The sequence below is a fragment of the Piliocolobus tephrosceles genome, chromosome 17 (assembly GCF_002776525.5).
Source record: "Piliocolobus tephrosceles isolate RC106 chromosome 17, ASM277652v3, whole genome shotgun sequence".
Lineage (NCBI taxonomy): Eukaryota > Metazoa > Chordata > Mammalia > Primates > Cercopithecidae > Piliocolobus > Piliocolobus tephrosceles.
The window spans coordinates 53,982,105-54,000,636 of NC_045450.1; the positions used below are offsets into that span (position 1 = coordinate 53,982,105).

At 53.5% G+C, this 18,532-nt stretch overlaps 1 protein-coding gene across 1 annotated transcript in view; it reads left to right on the forward strand.

The window, feature by feature from the left end:
* Positions 1–18,466, forward strand: part of HAS3 (hyaluronan synthase 3) — a 30,467-nt gene extending 12,001 nt beyond the window's left edge. Inside the window, exons 2-5 of the mRNA XM_023210279.2 lie at positions 5,885–5,987; positions 9,590–10,225; positions 14,263–14,364; positions 15,161–18,466. Of these exons, the coding sequence (XP_023066047.1) occupies positions 9,590–10,225; positions 14,263–14,364; positions 15,161–16,084 (1,662 nt within the window). The 5' untranslated portion in view covers positions 5,885–5,987 and the 3' untranslated portion in view covers positions 16,085–18,466. The remainder of the gene's footprint in view (positions 1–5,884; positions 5,988–9,589; positions 10,226–14,262; positions 14,365–15,160) is intronic.
* The last annotated feature ends 66 nt before the right edge of the window (positions 18,467–18,532 follow it).

The following is an 18,532-nucleotide window of genomic DNA, read 5'->3' on the forward strand; positions in this document are numbered from 1 at the left end:
ATCCCTCCCCCCTCCCCCCCCATGATAGGCCCCGATGTGTGATGTTCCCCTTCCCGAGTCCAAGCGATGTCATTGTTCAGTTCCCACCTATGAGTGAGAACATGCAGTGTTTGGTTTTCTGTTCTTGTGATAGTTTGCTAAGAATGATGGTTTTCAGCTGCATCCATGTCCCTACAAAGGACGCAAACTCATCCTTTTTTATGGCTGCATAATATTCCATGGTGTATATGTGCCACATTTTCTTAATCCAGTCTGTCACAGATGGACATTTGGGTTGATTCCAAGACTTTGCTATCGTGAATAGTGCCGCAATAAACATATGTGTGCATGTGTCTTTATAGCAGCATGATTTATAATCCTTTGGGTATATACCCAGTAGTGGGATGGCTGGGTCATATGGTACATCTAGATCTAGATCCTTGAGGAACCGCCATACTGTTTTCCATAATGGTTGAACTAGTTTACAATCCCACCAACAGTGTAAAAGTGTTCCTATTTCTCCACATCCTCTCTAGCACCTGTTGTTTCCTGACTTTTTAATGATTGCCATTCTAACTGGTGTGAGATGGTATCTCATTGTGGTTTTGATTTGCATTTCTCTGATGGCCAGTGATGATGAGCATTTTTTCATGTGTCTGTTGGCTGTATGAATGTCTTCTTTTGAGAAATGTCTGTTGATATCCTTTGCCCACTTTTTGATGGGGTTGTTTGTTTTTTTCTTGTAAATTTGTTTGAGTTCTTTGTAGATTCTGGATATTAGCCCTTTGTCAGATGAGTAGATTGCAAAAATTTTCTCCCATTCTGTAGGTTGCCTGTTCACTCTGATGGTAGTTTCTTTTGCTGTGCAGAAGCTCTTTAGTTTAATCATATCCCATTTGTCAATTTTGGCTTTTGCTGCCATTGCTTTTGGTGTTTTAGACATGAAGTCCTTGCCCATGCCTGTGTCCTGAATGGGGTACCAGGCACTTCCTACACAACAGGCCCTGCTGGAAGCTCCTTTTTTTTTGAGACGGAGTCTTGCTCTGTCGCCCAGGCTGGAGTGCAGTGGCCAGATCTCAGCTCGCTGCAAGCTCCGCCTCCCGGGTTCACGCTATTCTCCTGCCTCAGCCTCCGCAGTAGCCACGTCGCCCGGCTAGTTTTTTTGTATTTTTTAGTAGAAACGGGGTTTCACCGTGTTAGCCAGGATGGTCTCGATCTCCTGACCTCGTGATCCGTCCGTCTCGGCCTCCCAAAGTGCTGGGATTACAGGCTTGAGCCACCATGCCCGGCCCCTTTTTTTTTTTTTTTTTTTTGAGGCCAAGTCTTACTCTGTCACCCAGGCTGCAGTGCAGTAGTGCGATCTTGGCTCACTGCAGCCTCCGCCTCCCCGGTTCAAGGGATTCTCATGCCTCAGCCTCTTGAGTAACTGCTGGGATTACAGGCATGTGCCACCACGCTTGGCTAATTTTTGTATTTCTAGTAGAGACGGGGTTTCACCATGTTGGTCAGGCTGGCGGAACTTCTTTAGTGTAGATTTCGTCTTCCACCCTGGCCTCTCTTGGCTGTCCTCTAAACACACGTCCCCCATTCCTACACCTGGCCTTGTACTTAAGCTATCCTTTCTACCTAAAATGTTCTTCCCTTTCTATATAGCAGCTCAGGTTCCCCATGAAACTCTGCCCAGCCTGTTTCAGCTTACAGAGACCTTTCCTGAAATCCTCAAACTCTTCACATTGGATTCTCTCATCAATATTTAATTATAAACTGTCTTGTACAGTTTATACTTATAATTTTTTTTTTTTTTGAGACGGGATCTCATCCTGTCACCCAGACTGGAGTGCAGTGGTGCGATCTTGGCTCACTGCAGCCTCCGCCTCCCAGGTTCAAGTGATTCTCCTGCCTCAGCTTCCCAAGTAGCTGGGATTCCAGGTGCACGCTGCCATGCCTGGCTAAGTTTTTGTATCTTTAGTGGAGACGGGGTTTCACCATGTGGGCCAGGCTGTTCTTAAACTCCTGACCTCGTGATTCACCTGCCTCGGCCTCCCAAAATGTTGGGATTACAGGCGTGAGCCACTGCACCCGGCCTATACTTGTACTCTCAAGCACATTTGTCTTCAAAATGGGTAACGTTCTAGATGGCAGGGACCAGCCCGAGATCTCCAGGTGCCAAAGCACTGTTCTCTGCTCAGAGCAGGCCTTCAGCATTTGTTAAATGAGTGTTGTAAGTGCAGCGTGAATCTTCTACTACTGAGCCAAATGGGAAGGCTTATCCTCTGGAACCTGTGGAAAAGCCAATTCAGCAACATCTGAATTCACGTTTTTAAGTGATTGGGTATGGAATTAGCCCTATTTCTAAATCCCCAGTGGTAAGCAGAGATAAACTCGAGCTTGATTGTAACAGCCCCTTAAATATACCCCTCCCCACCTCCCTGTGAAGGGATGAATGCAAATAGGACACCACAAACTGGATGCTAATTACAGGCAAATCCTCCCTGGCGTAGACTGCCACAAAGGTAAAGACTCTCTTATCTGCCTGGTAACACCAGGTCCTTGGCCCTGCAGATCAGAAAGAGAGAGAGTGCTCCCTGGGGTAGGCCATTTAGGGGGCAAAGCCAATTAATTGGTACGGGCAGGGTGTTTGTTGTCCTCATGAGGTTCTATCTGGACCCACTGTTGATTTAGGAGGTTTTAATGGACTCGTGGGGTGGTGCTGAACCAGCCCCACCACCTGGAAAACTCCGTGGAGCTGGCGGCGTGAGAAGGGCAATAAGCCTTGGGACACAGTTGGAGTCTAAGAAACTAACTAGGCATGAGATGATCCTGGCCCAGCCCCAGGGAGATAAACTTGCACCCAGAGAAGTCATGTTGCTGCTGAGTGAGGACAGAAGGGATCTTTCCTAACTGGCTGCTCCATTCCTTGGGCTTCTAAACAGGTCACTTACAAGCAGCCAGTTGGCTGGATATGACTCAGACACATTATGTCTGGCGTGTGTGTGTGTGTGTGTGTTTCCTTCAACATTTGAATTACCAATGCTTAAAAAAGGAGATTTTGGCCGGGCGCGGTGGCTCAAGCCTGTAATCCCAGCACTTTGGGAGGCCGAGACGGGCGGATCACGAGGTCAGGAGACCGAGACCATCCTGGCTAACACGGTGAAACCCTGTCTCTACTAAAAATACAAAAAATTAGCCGGGCGAGGTGGCTGGCGCCTGTGGTCCCAGCTACTCGGGAGGCTGAGGCAGGAGAATGGCGTGAACCCGGGAGGCGGAGGTTGCAGTGAGCTGAGATCCAGCCACTGTACTCCAGCCTGGGTGACAAAGCAAAACTCCCGCCCTAAAAAAAAAAAAAAAAAAGTTAGGAGATTTCACATACAAAATCTGAATTTCTGGCTTCTCTTGACAACAGAGCACCTGGCCACATGGGGCCCGCCCTCCACAGGGAGATGAGCCTCTAAGAGGAGGGTCTGCTCTCCACCAGGCTGATGCACTCATTTTTGCCCCTGCCCAGCCCCTGCTTATTTTCTCTGATGTTGCAGATTGCAAATCTAGGAAGGAGGAAGGATCAGAGATATCCTTGTCTGCAGCAACTCCAGGGGTCTGTGATGCCTCTGGATGTGGAGGAGGTAGCCCAGGGTTCCGGGGTTCATAATGCAAGACAGACAAGCCGTTTTTCTTTCTTTTTTTTTCTTTTGAGACGGAGTTTCACTCTTGTTGCCTAGGCTAGAGTGCAGTGGCACGATCTCTGCTCACTGCAACCTTCGCTTCCTGGGTTCAAGTGATTCTTCTGCCTCAGCCTCTCGAGTAGCTGGGACTACAGGCACACACCACCACGCCCGGCTAATTTTTTGTATTTTTAGTAGAGACGGGGTTTGACCATGTTGGCCAGGCTGGTCTTGAACTCCTGAACTCAGGTGATCCACCTGCCTCAGCCTCCAAAAGTGCTGGGATTACAGGTGAGCCCCCACACCCAGCCAGGCGGTTTTCTTTCATTCAAACACTGATCCTTGAACTTGCTGTCACTGAGTGCTCTAGACGGATGGCCATGTAGAACCCATAGCATGGGCAAAGGATGCTGCTCTCTGGTTGAGTAACACTTACTGAGTGCTTACCCTCAGCCAATCTCTTCAAACTTCCTATTAGTCCACCTAGCAATCCCATCTCTGGGATGAAGACACTGGGGCTTACTGGCAGACTCTAAAGCCCTTCCCTCCACCAACCTAAGGCTTCTTCTCCAACTTTGTGTAAGTAGGAATGGCTCTGGTAGGGCCCCTCAGGCCATCTGAAGTTCAAAACACTTGCAGCTGGGCTGGATAGCATGCCTATAGGACTAGGCCCTAGGGAGGCTGAGGTGGAAGGCCTGCTGGAGTCCAGGAGTTTGTTTTTGAGACAGGGTCTTGTTCTGTCACCCAGGCTGGAGTGCAGTAGTTGAACCATAGCTCACTGCTCACTTAACCTCCTGGGCTCAAGCAATTCTCCTGCCTCAGCCTCCCTAGTAGCTGGGACTACAGGCGCACTCCACCATGCCTGGCTGATGCATTTTTCTTTTCTTTCTTTCTTTCTTTTTTTTTTTTTTTGAGATGGAGTCTCACTCTGTTGCCCAGGCTGGAGTGCAGTGGCACAATCTTGGCCCACTGGAACCTCCACCTCCTGGGTTCAAGCAATTCTTCTGGCTCACCCTTCCGAGTGGCTAGGACTACAGGTGCGCACCACCACACCTGGCTAATTTTGTATTTTTAGTAGAGATGGGGTTTCACCATATTAGCCAGGGTCTTGAACTCCTGACCTCATGATCCACCCATCTCGGCCTCCCAGAGTGTTGGGATTACAGGCATGAGCCTGCACCTGGCCCTGGCTAATTTTTGTAAAGACGGGGGAAGTCTTGCTTTGTTGCCCAGGCTGGTCTTGAACTCCTGGCCTCAAGTGATCCTCCATCTTCAGCCTCCCAAAGTGCTGGGACTACAGGTGTGAGCCACTGTACCTGGCCAATAATGTAAGATGGAATTGTGTGGAGTAGGTGTGCCTGGGGTCTTTGCTTGCCTGCGGGGACTGAGGTGCCAGCTCTGTGGTCGAGACTGAGTGATGGTGGGCAGGCAAGTCCCTGAGCCCCTAAAACTTCAGAGAGGAGAAGTTTATAGACTGCAGCTCAGGTGCCTATAAATTTGTTACAGCTTGGGAAGAAGTGATAGAAATTGTATCAGGTGTATTTGGAAAACAGGTAAGCTTTTTTTTTTTTTTTTTTTTTTTGAGACGGAGTCTCCCTCCGCCGCCCAAGCTGGAGTGCAGTGGCGCGATTTCAGCTCACTGCAACCTCCACCTCCGAGGTTCAAGCGGTTCTCCTGCCTCAGCCTCCCGAGTAGCTAGGATTACGGGCATGGGTCACCATGTCATTAATGCCCAAAGTGCTGAGATTAAAGGCTTGAGCCACTGCGCCCGGCTACTCATTTTTAAAAAACTAGTTATTAATTATAATTTCTCTTAAAGTTTTCCTGAGATGTAAAAACTCAGCGCCTTCAGCTGGCTCTAAACTTGTCTCTGCTAACAACTGCCCTCCCCTCCTCGATCTCACCCCACCCCAGCGCACCCCAACTCACTTCATCTCACTTTACCCAAGTCTAGTACCATCTTTTAGGGACCTGAAAACTACTGGCAATAAGGTCAGTTGGGAATTTAGGAGGTCATGGATGTCGGAAATACAGGTGTGAAAAAGAAGAGGAGGAATTGTTTTGGCTTGAAGACACCGGAACCTCCAAGGTTCCTGCAAAACCATTTGCAGCTTTTGCAAACCGCCTTAAAGTCATCAGCGCCCCACTGCGGAATTCAAAGCTAAGCTGTCACAATTGTTAACACCTTCTTTGACCAGCCTTTTTACATTTGACAATTCTCTTCTGCGCCTCTTTCCTGCCAGCAGGAAGGTTCTGCTGCCTTGGTTTTAGGGAGCCCCCTAGACAGCGAACTGCCCCTTCGCGAGCAGAAGTCGGGGAAGAGTGCTCTCCGCTCGCCTTCCTTGCAGGGTGAGTAGGTTTTGCGGGTTAGAGAGCGGGGCGTGGGGGCGGGGAGGGAGAGTAACAATTTTGGAAGTCCCTGCGTGGTATCTGGAAAGTTAACGACGCTTCAGGTTCTAGGTTGAGTCCAATGACCGTCTCGCCTTGGCAGCTGGTCCCAGGGCGATTGGGAGCCGCGCGGCCTTCGGCCCCACTCGCGGGACCCAGCTTCGGAGAGGGCGCAGGGGCTGCGAGTCTTGCGAGCTGGAGCCGCGTCCACCCGGGACCAGGCGTCCCATCCAAGCGCCGGCCCGTGGCGCTCCCTGGGACCGCGCGGGGTCGGGGGTGCGCCCTCGGGGGCCCTCCCACTCTGGTCAACTTTCCCGGCCCCAGGGCCGGGGGAGGCGCCTCTCCTGGCGGGCACGCGCGGGTACTTAAGGGCGGCTCGGCTGGGCCGGCGGCAGTCGGAGCGCTCGGCGGCGCGGAGCGGAGCGGGAGGAGGGGCATGGAGCCGCCGCGGGCCTGCTGAGCTCCGGAGCGCGGCAGCCGGCGGCACGGTGAGCGCGGGCCGGCCGGTACCCAGGAGGGGCGGGCCGCGCGGGGCTGCGCCAAGGCCGGGGCGCGTCGGGCGGCAGGGGTGCCTCTCGCGGAGCCCCCCGCACCCAGCCAGCTCCCAGCCCTGCGGGCGCCGAGTCCGGCGCGGAGAGGCGGGTTGGGGGCGGCGGCAGCCCCGGGCTTCCCGGCGGCCGTTCCCGCAGCCCCCTCCCCACTGACCCCTCCTCCCTTTCTTTCTGCATCCTCTCCTCCTCCAGCCTCGCCGCCTTCCTCCCCGGCGGCTCCTGTTTTGTGAATGAATTAGGAGGCGGACGCCGGTGCGGGGCTCCAGGCTGGTTGGGGTACCCCTCCCCCGCACCTTCTACGACTGCCCGGGGGTTCGCACCTGTCTGGGCACCAAGGTACCGGGCGCCCAGGTTCCTGCGGGTCGACCAGGCCGCGGCAGCACGTGTCCGGGGGACTGGGCTCCTCTCCCCTGGCCGGCTTGGAGGGGTCCGGAGGGCGGCAGGGCACAAGAGGAGGAGCCCCGCTGGGCGCACAAGTTTCCATGCCGCCGCGTGTGGCCCTGCCGCGGGGCGCACCTGTCAGCCGGAGAGACGCTGCACACCAGCAGCCCCTCAAAGTTTCGAAGGCTGGATGGAGAAGCGTGCGTCCTTGACTGGGGGTTCTCCTTCCGTGGTCCTGGGAACCGGACTTGAGCGCGCCCCCAACCTTGTGCCCTTGAAAGCCGAGTGCGCGTTAGTTTGCCTGGGCTGGGCTCCAATGGATGAGCGAAGGGCATGAGGAGGAGGCTGTCCAGGCTTTAGGATCACCCCCCAGCCTCTGCCGGCTTGGGGTGACACAGCCCCCCGCCCCAGGTCTGGGCAGGAGAACCTCGACCACAGCCTGCACCAGCGCCTGATTGCACGTGGGGTATCCGGTTGAGGGACATTTTAGGGACCTCTCTTTGGGGTTGGGGGTAGTAATCTGGGTAATGCCGCTAATTCCTGCGGGGGAGGGGTCCCGCCCAGGGAAGAAGAGGGCCGGCGACACCGGGGCTGCGCCTTTGTCTACAGGCACACTTTGCCAAGGTAGCTGGGGTTCCGGGAAGAAGAGCAAGGCCTGGTCCGACAGGGAATCCTTGGGTTTTCCGTTCCTTCCCGGGTGGGTCGTGGGAAACCGGCACGTGGGTGTGGCCGGCGCCGCCTTTGCCAAGAGGCGAGGCTCGAGCGGGGATGAGAAGCGTGGCGAGTGCGTTCGCGGCCGCTTTGACCTGGTGGGCGCCGCCTCCGGCACTGCACCGAGGTGGGGCGCCAGCGCCCAGGTTGCCGGGCTGGCCTTGGCACCCCCTTCCCCTACCCAGAGCGCAGGCAGGCAGGGGGGACCCGCTGCGTCCCTTCAGCATGTAAGCTCCGGAGGGGAATGGGGGCGCTCCTGGGCTGCGGATGCGGGCTTGGGGACTCCTGGGCCGCAGGCGCGAGCAGTAGGGTGGGAACAGGGAGGAATGGGAGTCCTGGGAAGGAAGCACGCGGCGGGCTCCCCGGGACGGTGGGGCAGAGCGCCCGGAGGCCGCGGCTTCCCGGAGAGGCAAGGCTGCCAGCAGCTCTTTCCTGGCCAAGGCTGCTGGTGCCTGAGTCTCAGGTCGATTTAGGCAGTGACTGCGTGTTCTTCACCCCTTCCATGTGAGAGGGTCCCGACAGGAAAGTGTGTTTGTTTTGGGGGCCCCATTTTCTGAGACCTAGAGTTGGAGCAAGCTTGGAAGTGAGGCATCATTGTCTGTAGACCTCAGTGAACATGGGCTTCTCTAGATCAGGCAGGTGGCAGAGAGGAGATAATGTGGGTCAGAATGGGAGGGCCGGCAGCCATCCTTGTCACCTCTTCTTTCCCCTCCCTCACATCCCCCTCCCCACCTGCTCTGGAGGAAACCAGTCAGCCTCTCCACTAGGGCCGGAAGTGTTTCCATTTTTGGGGAAATGACTTACCTGAGACATGAGGCAGGAATCTATTAGAACTCCCATTGTGCTATGGGGAGACCAAGTCTCAGAGAACCGGGGCAAGGTCAGGCAACCAGGAGGCAGATGTGCTGTCTTAAACCCAATTCTCTGGTGCCAAGTCCTGGGCTCTTCTTATAAAATACAGCTGTTTCCAACAGGGCAGATGTTAGGAGCCCTGACTTAGTTGCAAATGGAAAGCGGGCATTGTTTCCAGGAGTGGCTGGGCAGGGGGACATGCAGAGGCACAGAGATGCATGCTACACGGGCACTAGGACCAAGCGGATGGGATGCCCAGGCAGCCACTGTGGAGGCTGCTGCAGTGGTGGCTGCAGTTCCCTGTGCGCTCTTCAGCCCTGGGCTCTAGGAGGCCATCTACTCCTCAGCTCGCATTTCCTGGTCTGCCTCTCCCCTCTGCTTTCCCTTTCTTCCCTGCCTCTCAAGTAAAAGGTGAGAAAGTGGAGGACAGGGAGAGTTTCTCCAATAACTGTCTTGAGAAAGGGAAGCTGCTGCTTTTTCCCCAATGCCCCTTTGTTTGTTGTTTCTTTTCCTCCTGCACTTTTTTCTGGGATCTTATTGGTGGCTGTGCTTTACTGGTGAATATCCCCTCCAGGAGTGGGTGCAGGGCAGGGGGAAGTTTTTAGGACACTGGCTACCTCCCTGGCCTTCAGGTGCCCAGAGCTGCCTCCCTCAGGCTCACCCCCTTGAAGCTTACCTCTTCAGCGCTTTGGGCCAGGTACAGCCCAGTTATGCCCCCCACCAGCAGGTGTCACGTGACCCTCTGGGCCTTGGCTTGTCTATCCCAGTGCTACACTAAGGGCTTTGTATATGTCACCCATTTAATCCTCAAAGATGCCTTGAGGTTAGTCCTGCAACCCACATTTTACAGAGGACATGACTAAGGGGGCACAGAGAGCAAGTGGCAGAGCTGGGATCTGAACCCCAGTAGTCTGGCTTGAGTCTACCAAGTCTTATGCTCAGTAGGCGGTAACGGTGATGGTTTTGATTAGTGGGTCATGTCCACTAGTAACAGAGAATGCCCCTGCTCCCACGGACTGGAAATGCTGCCTCCTGCCTGACCCTCCATCTCCTGCCTTCTCTCACCAGATGCCGGTGCAGCTGACGACAGCCCTGCGTGTGGTGGGCACCAGCCTGTTTGCCCTGGCAGTGCTGGGTGGCATCCTGGCCGCCTATGTGACAGGCTACCAGTTCATCCACACGGAAAAGCACTACCTGTCCTTCGGCCTGTACGGCGCCATCCTGGGCCTGCACCTGCTCATTCAGAGCCTGTTTGCCTTCCTGGAGCACCGGCGCATGCGGCGGGCTGGCCAGGCCCTGAAGCTGCCCTCCCGGCGGCGGGGCTCGGTGGCACTGTGCATTGCCGCATACCAGGAGGACCCCGACTACCTGCGCAAGTGCCTGCGCTCGGCCCAGCGCATCTCCTTCCCTGACCTCAAGGTGGTCATGGTGGTGGACGGCAACCGCCAGGAGGACGCCTACATGCTGGACATCTTCCATGAGGTGCTAGGTGGCACTGAGCAGGCCGGTTTCTTTGTGTGGCGCAGCAACTTCCATGAGGCGGGCGAGGGTGAGACGGAGGCCAGCCTGCGGGAGGGCATGGACCGTGTGCGGGATGTGGTGCGGGCCAGCACCTTCTCGTGCATCATGCAGAAGTGGGGAGGCAAGCGCGAGGTCATGTACACGGCCTTCAAGGCCCTCGGCGATTCGGTGGACTACATTCAGGTAAGGGCGCCTCCCTAGAAGCGTGTGTACATGGGGACCTGTCTGGACAGCCTGGCAAACTCTCCGCCAGGAATCTGAGGTCTGGTCTAGGTCCCTTGGGTTGTGCACACACCTCCTGCACTTAAGAAGGCAACAAGGCAGCTGGGCGCGGTGGCTCGTGGCTGTAATCCTAACACTTTGGGAGGCCGAGGCAGGCGGATCATGAGGTCAGGACATTGAGAGCATCCTGGCTAACACGGTGAAACCCCGTCTCTACTAAAAATACAAAAAATTAGCCGGGCGTGGTGGCGGGCACCTGTAGTCCCAGCTACTTGGGAGTCTGAGGCAGGAGAATGGCCTGAACCTGGGAGGCGGAGCTTGCAGTGAGCCGAGATCATGCCCCTGCACTCCAGCCTGGGCAACAGAGCAAGACTCCAACCAAAAAAAAAAAAAAAAAAAAAAAAGCAACAAGGCATAATGATTCTTAATAGCGGTCCCAGGGTCCACAAGACCTGGGTGGAATCTTGGTTTGCTGTTACATAGCTCTGTGATTTTGGGCACATCTCTTAACTGCTGTCCCAATAATAATAATAGCAAATGGGTACAGAGCAGTCACTTGCTATCAGGCACAACTGTAGGTACTTCATGACGTTTTTTATTTTATTTGAGACGGAGTCTCGCTCTGTCGCCCAGGCTGGAGTGCAGTGGCCGGATCTCAGCTCACTGCAAGCTCCGCCTTCCAGGTTCAAGCAATTCCCCTGCCTCAGCTTTCCGAGTAGCTGGGATTACAGGCATTCGCCACCACGCCCAGCTAAGTTTTTTGTATTTTTAGTAGAGACAGGGTTTCTCCATATTGGCCAGGCTGGTCTTGAACTCCTGACCTTTTGATCTGCCTGCCTCGGCCTCCCAAAGTGCTGGGATTACTGGTGTGAGCCATTGCGCCTGGCCTTATTATTTTTTAAAGACAAAGGGTCTCACTGTGTTGCCCAGGCTGGAGTGCAATGGCTGAAGGCATCATCAATATGCACTATAGCCTCGAAATCCTGGCTTGGGGCAGTCCTCCCACCTCGTCCTCCCTAGTAGCCGTGACTACAGGCACATGTGCCACTGTGCCCAACTCCATGTTAGCTCTTTTAATACTCATAACACTCCCAGGGAATAAGTACTGTTATTCTCCACCCACAGAAGGTGAAAGTAAAGCACAGAGAAGCTAAGTAACTTGCCTAATGTCCCACGGCTAGTAGGGTGCAGAGCCGGGATTTGCACCCAGGCTGTCTGTCTCATGTCTGCTCTTACCCGTGATGTAGCACTGCTTCAGCAATGGCAATGTGGAGCTGAACCTCTTCATAAGAAAGCATGGTGAAGAGCAAAAGAAACCATCCTCAAAAACACTCAAAATATTCTAGTTACGGCCAAAAAGTCCCATTCTTCCTAGTGTCAAAGTCATGCCTGGGAGGTGAGAGACACAGGTGTGAATGACCAGCTTCATTCTGTAGGAGCATCGGCAGGGCCGGGACCCTGATTAAACCCTTCCCAGCTTTGGTCAAAGCAATCATTGACATAAGCCTGGAAACTGTACTAGGTTGATACGGTTTCCATCTTCAAATTTAAAAACACTCAAGGGTTGAAAAGATAAAGTCCACATACTTCAGTACGAAGTAGAAACCCTAGGACCGTGGATTTCTAGGCCTGGATTTTTTTTTTGGGGGGGGACACAGTTTCACTCTGTCGCCCAGGCTGGAGTGCGGTGGCATGATCTTGGCTCACTGCAACCTCCGCCTCCCAAGTTTAAGTGATTCTCCTGCCTCAGCCTCCGGAGTAGAGTAGCTGGGATTACAGGCATGCACCACGACACCCAGCTACTTTTTGTACTTTTAGTAGAGACAGGGTTTCTCCGTGTTGGTCAGGCTGGTCTTGAACTCCTGACCTCAGCTGACCAGTCCGCCTCAGCCTCCCAAAGTTCTGGGATTACAGGCGTGAGCCACCGTGTCCAGCCTAAGCCAGGATTCTTGATGGCATCCACGCTGCCTCTCTTCCTGACTGTTCTCCGACCTTCTCCACGCCTGCCAGAGTAGGGTGCTGCCCATCACTTCATCAGTGCTTGAAGGCACAGCGGCTGTCCTGCCAGCCCACCTCTGTACCAACTCAGTCGGCTGACAGCATTTGGAGTCCTCTAATACTATTTACGTTTTCTCTGGTGTACGCACCTGAAATTAGCTCACTCAGATTGCGTGTCAGGCTTTTTTGACAGTTGTCTCTGCGTGAGGGTTGGTAAGTTTATCTTTTTCTGGCTTGCTAGGCCCAGGACCTCCCCAGTCATGGAGGGAGTGAGGAGAGCCTAGCAGGGTGTTTGACTGCAGTTCACTTGGGGTCGTGGGACCTTATGAAACTTTCCTGGAGACCCAAATGCTTAGGGAAGAGCCCTTGAGCTCTGGCACAGGCTCAAGCCACAGTGACTTTGTCATCTATTCCTTTCAAGCAGAGGATCTAACCCGCACCCAGCCCACCCCATCTCCCTTTCCTGGCCATCTGGGTTCCGGTGGATCAGCAAACAGGCTCACGCACCTGAGCTGTCTCTTTAGGGCTCTAGGATCACTGCATAAGGTTGCCTTGGGCCAGAGCTAGTGAGTGCTTGCTGGATCTCAGCCTGTTTTCTAACCGCCTGCCGTGGAGGTATCTCTCCCTCTGAGGCAGAACTCTGCCCCGGCTAGTGGGGAAACCCAGGCGGCCCGAGAGCTCTTCTTCCCCTAACCTTGCTCAGTTAGAAAGACCTCCCTGGACTGAAGGAAGCAAAGCAGCATATAAAGAATGGGCTAGCGCAGGGGCAGGGAGGAGCAGTGAGACCAGCAGCAACAGCAGCAGCCCTGGGAGTCTTGGCCTGTAAGTGGAGGAGGCTCTGTGACTCTGGCCTGAGGCTTCCTGGGCCCTTCCCAGGCACGGACCAGGGTGTAAGGATGTGCCTGGTGGGGAGGTGGGAAGAAGCACATATGAGGGACTCAACCTGGTGCCAAGGCTGTTCTGATTCCCCCTTAGCCTTCTTCTGCTTATCTGGCCACCCTGTCCTCCAACATAGAGAAAGCTGGGTGTGGTTGTGGTGTCAAAGGCAGCCTCCTTTCCTGCAGGAATCTTACTCAGTAATTTTATTACAAGGATTTTAGGCTTCTGCAGAACAGGGTTTTGGTTTATCTGTGGATTTCTTCATTGCTCTCCTAACAGTGACCACAGAGCGAATCAGGTCTGTAAACCAGTTTTTCTGGCCAATGCTTACTGGATTCTTTGTACCACTTCAGTAATTTTTTAGAAAACAGAAAAGGAGTCAGCCACTAGGGCAACTAGTGGCCTGGGTTCAACTCATATGGGACCACCTGTTAGAATCAGGCCATAAGCCTCCTAAGAGCTGGGCAGAGCTGGCCCTGGGGTCTGCCTGGAGGCAGCTGCTGCAGCTTCCATGCCTATTCAGAGCAGCTTCCAGGGGGAGCCCTCAGCCATACCATGTCCTGGTCTGAGAGGCTCGGCCAAGGGAGTCTGTTGAGGGTGCAGAGGCCAGCAGCCTGGTTACTGGTCTCATGGAGGTGCCTTTAAGTAGGTAGTCTGGTAACCACCACTGGGCTGTGCGTTGTCCAAGGGGTCAGAGGCTGACGCGGGGGCCCCTGGGGTTAACTCTGGGGTCACTTAAGGCCATATGTAGCCTGTTAGTCCTGGGCTACCCTACTGTGCCTGCCATCTGATTTCAGTGACATGTTTCCCTTCTGCCGAAGGACCCCAGAGCAATCTTTTGCATCCAGTGCTAAGCACGTCTCCCTTTCCAGGCCTGGCACCTACCGTCTTCAGGGTTTCTCCCTCTCGGCCTAGTGGCTGTCAAGTCTGGCAGCTGAACACTTTTACTTTCATTTTACCTCTGGCACCTTCTGGTAGCGCAGATCTCTTAGCTAGAGGCTGGAAGTGAGTCACGTGAGAAGGGGTTATGTCTCTCAGGCAGTGAGCAGCCTGGCAGTGGGGTGGGGGGTGGGTGTGCAGGCCTGAGGTCAGAATGGGCTGATGGCGCACTCCCTCTGCAGGTGTGCGACTCTGACACTGTGCTGGATCCAGCCTGCACCATCGAGATGCTTCGAGTCCTGGAGGAGGATCCCCAAGTAGGGGGAGTCGGGGGAGATGTCCAAGTAAGATGAGACCAGGGCTATCTGGGGGAGGGTCTGGACTCTTTCCTAGTCCAGCTGGGTGTGCCTCCTGGGAAATGGGTACTTTCTAGTATTTGTGGGGAGGTTCTTTCCTGGCATTTTCACTGACACCAAAGGGCTCACCCCCCTCGCTGCCCAGCCCCTTTCTTGCTCTTCTTCCACATGAGGGGAAGTCACTTAACAGGTATGGAGAAGAGTCTGCAGGAGGGGCACAGTATTTTGAGGCCGTATATCCTAGAAGGTACTTCCTTTTTGGCTGGTGGTGCAGCAAGTAGCTCCCAAGTCAGAGCCTTGAGGAGCCCTTGCTCTTAGGGGATGGGCTGAAGAGCTCTGGTCAATACGGTAAGAATAAGGAGCCCAGTCTGCCAGAGATACTGAAGCAGCCTCCCAGGTCCCCCCTAATTACTTTCCAGCCACAGAAAGCTCACAACAGGTGGCTGTGGTGGTGTCTTGCATTCTTCCCAAGCCCCCTTCTCTGCCACCACCACAGGCTGCCTCCTGAGACTGAAGGTGGCTTTGACTGCTAGAGCCGCTTAGTGGGGAAAAATCTCTGCAGATGAGATGACACAGTAGGGAGGTAGAGCTGGTGCTTGGGACAGTGATTGCGAGTGGTTAGCTCTTTTAAGCCTCAGGTTTACCAGCTCCAAGGGAACCGATGGCCAGGAATCTGAGTAGTGGGCCACAGAAGCCATGGTACGGAGGCCTCGTGGTCTCTGATGTCTGTCCTCCGGGCGTGCGTCCTTAGGTGAGGAGGCCCAGCATCTCTATTCCCTTGCAGATCCTCAACAAGTACGACTCATGGATTTCCTTCCTGAGCAGCGTGCGGTACTGGATGGCCTTCAACGTGGAGAGGGCCTGCCAGTCCTACTTTGGCTGCGTGCAGTGTATTAGCGGGCCCTTGGGCATGTACCGCAATAGCCTCCTCCAGCAGTTCCTGGAGGACTGGTACCATCAGAAGTTCCTAGGCAGCAAGTGCAGCTTCGGGGATGACCGGCACCTCACCAACCGAGTTCTGAGCCTTGGCTACCGAACTAAGTATACTGCACGCTCCAAGTGCCTCACAGAGACCCCCACTAAGTACCTCCGGTGGCTCAACCAGCAAACCCGCTGGAGCAAGTCTTACTTCCGGGAGTGGCTCTACAACTCTCTCTGGTTCCATAAGCACCACCTCTGGATGACCTACGAGTCAGTGGTCACAGGTTTCTTCCCCTTCTTCCTCATCGCCACGGTCATACAGCTTTTCTACCGGGGCCGCATCTGGAACATTCTCCTCTTCCTGCTGACGGTGCAGCTGGTGGGCATTATCAAGGCCACCTATGCCTGCTTCCTTCGGGGCAATGCAGAGATGATCTTCATGTCCCTCTACTCCCTCCTCTATATGTCCAGCCTTCTGCCGGCCAAGATCTTTGCCATTGCTACCATCAACAAGTCTGGCTGGGGCACCTCTGGCCGAAAAACCATTGTGGTGAACTTCATCGGCCTCATCCCTGTGTCCATCTGGGTGGCAGTTCTCCTGGGAGGGCTGGCCTACACAGCTTATTGCCAGGACCTGTTCAGTGAGACGGAGCTAGCCTTCCTTGTCTCTGGGGCTATCCTGTACGGCTGCTACTGGGTGGCCCTCCTCATGCTGTATCTGGCCATCATTGCCCGGCGATGTGGGAAGAAGCCGGAGCAGTATAGCTTGGCTTTTGCTGAGGTGTGACATGGCCCCCAAGCAGAGCGGGTAAAGTGCAATGGGTAAGGGAGGGAAGGGGAATGGAAGAGAAAAGACGGGGTGGGAGGGAGGAGGGAGTGCTGTGTTTGAGTCTCTTAATGGTCCAAAGGACAAATCTAAAATGCAAAGAATGGTGATGTAGTATGGCCTGGCAGCTCTGTTTAGAGGGGGCAACACTGATCCCCCTAGGTGCGGGGCTGCAGGGGATTCTGTGTGTTCAGATTGCCTGTCTGCTTGCATCTGCACATAGGCAGTAGTCTCCCCCTGGGCTCCAGAGGGCACTCAGAAGTGCACTAAACCAAGTAAGTCCCATTCAGTGGCAACTTGTGATAGGTACCTGAGTGATGGCCACCTGTGGAAAGAGGTTCTCCCAGCCCATCTGAACACAACCGGAGGTGGCAGGAGAATTTCTACTGAGCGAGCTGGGCCGGTTAGTGTATGTCACCCCCACCCCAACCCTAAGTAGTCATCAATGCAATAAGATTGCGCCTGAGATACAAGGCCCAGAAGCCTGATCTTTGGGCATCAGAAAACAGGGTCCAGGAATGGTGCTTTATGTGAGATACCCCACTCCACATCAACATTCCAGGGATGAGCCAAACCAGCAGGGAGTTAGCACTGAGCTGCTTTTAAAAGTGTACATTAAAAAGGAAAGTGCCAGGAGGAACAAAGAGATTGTGGTGGTGCTAAAGGAGGCCATAAGCTATACAGAGGCCCTGGGTGTTCCACCTGGAAATTGCTCAGACGTCTAGATGGGTTCTTAGCTTGTCTGTGATCTCTGCTGTGGAGATAAAAAGATTCAGCCCCAACATGTTCAGAAAAGAAGTGAAGTTCTGGGTATTTTAACCTGTATACTCCTGAATTCCTCTCAAATTCAGCTCTGATCTGAGGCTAAGACACACCCCTCACTTCACTTTCTTCAAAGGCACATTTTTTGAGATAACACTGCAGTCACCTCTTCTACCCTCATCATCATGGGTAAGTTTTTCAAGGTGGCAATTGGGGCGGAGCCTGGGCTCTTACAGAACCCTCAGCAGGAGGCAAGCATGTTCTCAGCACATATGGGAACTATGAGGAGCCTCTGATCAAATTGGCTACAATCTTGGAGCTGCTTGGACAGATTCCTTGGCAGCCGGGTTAGCATGTGTGACTTTCAGGCTACTGTTCTTGACAATCGTCTCTAATGGAAAGCTTTTCGGTGTTCCCAAAGTGAACTCAAATCCAAAATGGTTATCTTTGAGAACATCCATTCTCCTCAGTGGCTTCTCCAGGCAATTCTTACAGCCCAGTTGTGACAGTCACTGCATTTGCTTGCTTCTTTCCAGAAACCAAACTAGGAGATGAAACTGGTTCCTACATCCTAAGGTTGCTTTCTCTCTCATGCCTCCTGAGGCTGTTTTTGGCTGTTTTCCCTCTGCTGCTTCTGGGGAATGAGGGAAGCCATTTTCCAGTGACTTGCAATACAGGCTGTTCTCGGTGTTGGAGTTTAAACCTGGGATTCTGACTAAGCCTTTGACTTAGGGGTTGCTGGCTTGCCCTCCAAATGTCCTTTCTCAGAGGCCAGCTAACCCGTGCAGAACCAGCACTGAGGTGGACAGCAGACGAGAGAGAGGGCAAGCCTCAAGTGTACCCAGGTGCTTCCTACAAAGACACAAGGTGTGCTCTGAGCCACGGACGGGCAAACCCTGGTGCTTTCCTTCATCTCCTACGAACTCAAGGGTTTCCAGGTGTAGCTAACAGTTGCCACATCACACAGACCTCGAGTTTCTGGTAAGACTGCTGGTTGACATCAGACCCAACCCATGAAGGCTGGAAGGCAGCAGGCATTTGCTAAGGCAGCTGATCCAGGCAATCGTTCTGCTGGCCAAGAAGTAAGCTATTTTGAGCATTAGAATGGAGGAAATCCGGTCAGCCAAGTGCAGAGTTCAGACTTCGCTAAGGGCTTGTTTTTCTTCAGCATTTACTTGAAGATTAATGTAGGATGTCAGGCTCTCCTGACCGTCCTACCATCAGCTCTGCCTTGCACTGTGGTCATCAACTTTCCTCAAATCAAAAATAGGCAGGTACAGGTAGTGGGCTCACAACGTTTGACCTCGACTGGTTTTTCTAAGTTATTTTGTACATTTTTCAGCAGCAAAACCAAACTGGGTCTTCAGCTTTATCCCCGTTTCTTGCAAGGGAAGAGCCTTTATACAATTGGACGCATTTTGGTTTTTCATCATTGAGAATTCTAATCCTCTTTTGTATTGTTTCTACAATAATTTGTAAACATATTTATTTTTACCTTTTTTTTTTTTTAATTTTCAGGTCAAGTTTTTTATACTGCACTTATTTGTCAAAATAAAGATTCTCACATATGCTGGTTATCTCAGAACTACTACTTCTTTGTACTTAATGAAAGCTAGCTCTTTATTCCAGTTCCCAAAGAGGGACTTA